We start from the raw sequence: 4,691 nt of genomic DNA on the forward strand, positions 1-4,691 counted from the left end.
CACTATATTTCAACCAGAGCCCTATGGGGTCCTATGGGCCCCGGTCAAATGTAGTGCACTATATTTCAACCAGAGCTCTATGGGTCCTATGGGACTCAAATGTAGTGCACTATATTTCAACCAGAGCCCTATGGGGTCCTATGGGCCCCTGGTCAAATGTAGTGCACTATATTTCAACCAGAGCCCTATGGGGTCCTATGGACCCTGGTCAAATGTAGTGCACTATATTTCAACCAGAGCTCTATGGGTCCTATGGGCCCTGGTCAAATGTAGTGCACTATATTTCAACCAGAGCCCTATGGGGTCCTATGGGCCCTGGTCAAATGTAGTGCACTATATTTCAACCAGAGCCCTATGGGGTCCTATGGACCCTGGTCAAATGTAGTGCACTATATTTCAACCAGAGCTCTATGGGTCCTACGGGCCCTGGTCAAATGTAGTGCACTATATTTCAACCAGAGCCCTATGGGTCCTATGGGCCCTGGTCAAATGTAGTGCACTATATTTCAACCAGAGCCCTATGGGTCCTATGGACCCTGGTCAAATGTAGTGCACTATATTTCAACCAGAGCTCTATGGGGTCCTATGGGCCCTGGTCAAATGTAGTGCACTATATTTCAACCAGAGCCCTATGGGGTCCTATGGACCCTGGTCAAATGTAGTGCACTATATTTCAACCAGAGCCCTATGGGGTCCTATGGACCCTGGTCAAATGTAGTGCACTATATTTCAACCAGAGCTCTATGGGTCCTATGGGCCCTGGTCAAATGTAGTGCACTATATTTCAACCAGAGCTCTATGGGGTCCTATGGGCCCTGGTCAAATGTAGTGCACTATATTTCAACCAGAGCCCTATGGGGTCCTATGGACCCTGGTCAAATGTAGTGCACTATATTTCAACCAGAGCCCTATGGGGTCCTATGGACCCTGGTCAAATGTAGTGCACTATATTTCAACCAGAGCCCTATGGGTCCTATGGGCCCTGGTCAAATGTAGTGCACTATATTTCAACCAGAGCTCTATGGGGTCCTATGGGCCCTGGTCAAATGTAGTGCACTATATTTCAACCAGAGCCCTATGGGGTCCTATGGACCCTGGTCAAATGTAGTGCACTATATTTCAACCAGAGCCCTATGGGGTCCTATGGACCCTGGTCAAATGTAGTGCACTATATTTCAACCAGAGCCCTATGGGGTCCTATGGACCCTGGTCAAATGTAGTGCACTATATTTCAACCAGAGCCCTATGGGGTCCTATGGACCCTGGTCAAATGTAGTGCACTATATTTCACCAGAGCCCTATGGGGTAAGTGAATAATAAGTGTAAAGTCTGATCACGTTCCAACGATAAACATGTAGGTTATAATTCCCATTTCCAACCCTGGAGAAATCAGGTTATTATTAAAACCAGTGATTTCCCCTCTACGTTCCCCTCGGCCTCTTAGCAGGGCGTCGTCGTGAGGTCCCCCTCGGCCTCTTAGCAGGGCGTTGTAGGTCCCCCTCGGCCTCTTAGCAGGGCGTCGTAGGTCCCCCTCGGCCTCTTAGTAGGGCGTCGTAGGTCCCCCTCGGCCTCTTAGTAGGGCGTCAGGTCCCCCTCGGCCTCTTAGCAGGGCGTCAGGTAGGTCCCCCTCGGCCTCTTCGCAGGGCGTCGTAGGTCCCCCTTGGCCTCTTAGCAGGGCGTCAGGTCCCCCCTCGGCCTCTTCGCAGGGCATCGTAGGTCCCCCTCGGCCTCTTAGCAGGGCGTCGTCAGGTCCCCCTCGGCCTCTTCGCAGGGCGTCGTAGGTCCCCCTCGGCCTCTTAGCAGGGGCGTCGTAGGTCCCCCTCGGCCTCTTCGCAGGGCGTCGTAGGTCCCCCCTCGGCCTCTTAGCAGGGTGTCGAGGTCCCCCTCGGCCTCTTCGCAGGGTGTCGTAGGTACCCCCTCGGCCTCTTAGCAGGGCGTCGAGGTCCCCCTCGGCCTCTTAGCAGGGCGTCGGAAGGTCCCCCTCGGCCTCTTAGCAGGGCGTGTAGGTCCCCTCGGCCTCTTAGCAGGGCGTCGTAGGTCCCCCTCGGCCTCTTAGCAGGGCGTCGTAGGTCCCCCCTCGGCCTCTTAGCAGGGCGTCGTAGGTCCCCCTCGGCCTCTTAGCAGGGCGTCGTAGGTCCCCCCTCGGCCTCTTAGCAGGGCGTCGTAGGTCCCCCCTCGGCCTCTTAGCAGGGCGTCGTAGGTCCCCCCTCGGCCTCTTAGCAGGGCGTCGAGGTCCCCCTCGGCCTCTTGCAGGACGTCGTAGTTCCCCCTCGGCCTCTTAGCAGGGCGTCGTAGGTCCCCCTCGGCCTCTTAGCAGGGCGTAGACCAGTCCCCCTCGGCCTCTTAGTAGGGCGTCGTAGGTCCCCCCTCGGCCTCTTCGCAGGGCGTCGTAGGTCCCCCCTCGGCCTCTTAGCAGGGCGTCGTAGGTCCCCCCTCGGCCTCTTAGCAGGGCGTCGTAGGTCCCCCCTCGGCCTCTTAGCAGGGCGTCGTAGGTCCTCCCTTGGGCCCTCTTAGCAGGGCGTCGTAGGTCCCCCCTCGGCCTCTTAGCAGGGCGTCGTAGGTCCCCCTCGGCCTCTTAGCAGGGCGTCGTAGGTCCCCCTCGGCCTCTTAGCAGGGCGTCGAGGTCCCCCTCTGCCTCTTAGCAGGGCGACGTAGGTCCCCTCGGCCTCTTAGCAGGGCGTCGTGGAGGTCCCCCTCAGCCTCTTCGCAGGGCGTCGTAGGTCCCCCTCGGCCTCTTAGCAGGGCGTTGTAGGTCCCCCTCGGCCTCTTAGCAGGGCGTCGTGTAGGTCCCCCTCGGCCTCTTAGCAGGGCGTCGTAGGTCTCCCCTCGGCCTCTTCGCAGGGCGTTGTAGGTCCCCCTCGGCCTCTTCGCAGGGCGTCGTAGGTCCCCCTCGGCCTCTTCGCAGGGCATCGTAGGTCCCCCTCGGCCTCTTCGCAGGGCGTCGTAGGTCCCCCTCGGCCTCTTCGCAGGTCGTCGTAGGTCCCCCTCGGCCTCTTCGCAGGGCGTCGAGGTCCCCCTCGGCCTCTAAGCAGGGCGTCGTAGGTCCCCCTCGGCCTCTTAGCAGGGCGTCGTAGGTCCCCTCGGCCTCTTCGCAGGGCGTCGAGGTCCCCCTCGGCCTCTTAGCAGGGCGTCGTAGGTCCCCCTCGGCCTCTTAGCAGGGCGTCGTAGGTTCCCCCTCGGCCTCTTCGCAGGGCGTCGTAGGTTCCCCTCAGCCTCTTAGCAGGGCGTTGTAGTGGGGCCTTCCAGCGTTTTGTCGGAAATCAAAACCCATAAAAGACATTGTGTTGGACCCCATTATCCTGGACTAGACCTGATAAAAGACATTGTGTTGGACCCCATTATCCTGGACTAGACCTGATAAAAGACATTGTGTTGGACCCCATTATCCTGACTAGACCTGATAAAAGACATTGTGTTGGACCCCATTATCCTGACTAGACCTGATAAAAGACATTGTGTTGGACCCCATTATCCTGGACTAGACCTGATAAAAGACATTGTGTTGGACCCCATTATCCTGGACTAGACCTGATAAAAGACATTGTGTTGGACCCCATTATCCTGGACTAGACCTGATAAAAGACATTGTGTTGGACCCCATTATCCTGGACTAGACCTGATAAAAGACATTGTGTTGGACCCCATTATCCTGGACTAGACCTGATAAAAGACATTGTGTTGGACCCCATTATCCTGGACTAGACCTGATAAAAGACATTGTGTTGGACCCCATTATCCTGGACTAGACCTGATAAAAGACATTGTGTTGGACCCCATTATCCTGGACTAGACCTGATAAAAGACATTGTGTTGGACCCCATTATCCTGACTAGACCTGATAAAAGACATTGTGTTGGACCCCATTATCCTGGACTAGACCTGATAAAAGACATTGTGTTGGACCCCATTATCCTGGACTAGACCTGATAAAATACATTGTGTTGGACCCCATTATCCTGACTAGACCTGATAAAATACATTGTGTTCTGACCCCATTATCCTGGTCTAGACCTGACTAGACTAGACCTGACTAGACTAGACCTGACTAGTCCTGATAAAAGACATTGCAGGGCGTTGTAGTTGTGTTGGACCCCATTATCCTGGAGCTCACTGACACATTTCAGCTCCGTTTCATCAATGGGTTTTCACTAAACACTGAGGCCTGACTGGGACTCATTGGATCAGACCTGACTAGACCTGACTAGACCTGACCAGACTAGACCTGACTAGACCTGACTAGACCTGACTAGACCTGACCTGACTAGACCTGACTAGAGACCTGACTAGACCTGACCAGACTAGACCTGACTAGACCTGACCTGACTAGACCTGACTAGACCTGACCAGACTAGACCTGACTAGACCTGACTAGACCTGACTAGACTAGACCTGACTAGACCTGACTAGACCTGACTAGACTAGACTAGACCTGACCTGACTAGACCTGACCAGACTAGACCTAGACCTGACCAGACTAGACCTGACTAGACCTGACCAGACTAGACCTGACTAGACCTGACTAGACCTGACCTGACTAGACCTGACTAGACCTGACCTGACTAGACCTGACTAGACCTGACCAGACCTGACTAGACCTGACCTGACTAGACCTGACTAGACTAGACCTGACTAGACTAGACCTGACTAGACCAGACTAGACCAGACTAGACCAGACTAGACCAGACTAGACC

The 4,691-nt window shown here is 55.2% G+C and overlaps 1 protein-coding gene and 1 long non-coding RNA gene across 2 annotated transcripts; both read right to left on the reverse strand.

Moving 5' to 3' along the window:
• Window positions 1–1,540: 1,540 nt before the first annotated feature.
• Window positions 1,541–2,910, reverse strand: LOC127925852 (S-antigen protein-like). The gene is made up of 4 exons (XM_052511168.1): window positions 2,652–2,910; window positions 2,341–2,574; window positions 2,115–2,309; window positions 1,541–1,956 (listed from the first exon to the last, which is right to left on the reverse strand). The coding sequence occupies exons 1-4, from the start codon at window positions 2,908–2,910 to the stop codon at window positions 1,541–1,543; spliced, it is 1,104 nt and encodes a 367-aa protein (XP_052367128.1).
• Window positions 2,911–3,273: 363 nt separating this feature from the next.
• Window positions 3,274–3,915, reverse strand: LOC127925853 (uncharacterized). Its single transcript, XR_008122540.1, has 3 exons — window positions 3,836–3,915; window positions 3,441–3,792; window positions 3,274–3,354 (listed from the first exon to the last, which is right to left on the reverse strand). It is a non-coding gene; the product is annotated as an uncharacterized LOC127925853 (long non-coding RNA).
• Window positions 3,916–4,691: the final 776 nt, after the last annotated feature.

Source organism: Oncorhynchus keta, unplaced genomic scaffold (genome assembly GCF_023373465.1).
Source record: "Oncorhynchus keta strain PuntledgeMale-10-30-2019 unplaced genomic scaffold, Oket_V2 Un_contig_6360_pilon_pilon, whole genome shotgun sequence".
NCBI lineage: Eukaryota > Metazoa > Chordata > Actinopteri > Salmoniformes > Salmonidae > Oncorhynchus > Oncorhynchus keta.

Excerpts from the sequence above, each read along its gene's own strand:
- LOC127925852 (XM_052511168.1), bottom strand. The coding sequence starts at position 2,910 with ATGCCCTGCGAAGAGGCCGAGGGGGACCTACGACGCCCTGCGAAGAGG. Across the intron at positions 2,575-2,651 it reads AAGAGGCCGAGGGGACCTAC|AGGCCGAGGGGGACCTACGA; the intron begins GTCGCCCTGCTA and ends CGCCCTGCTAAG. Across the intron at positions 2,310-2,340 it reads CTACGACGCCCTACTAAGAG|AGGCCGAGGGGGACCTACGA; the intron begins GCCGAGGGGGAC and ends CGCCCTGCTAAG.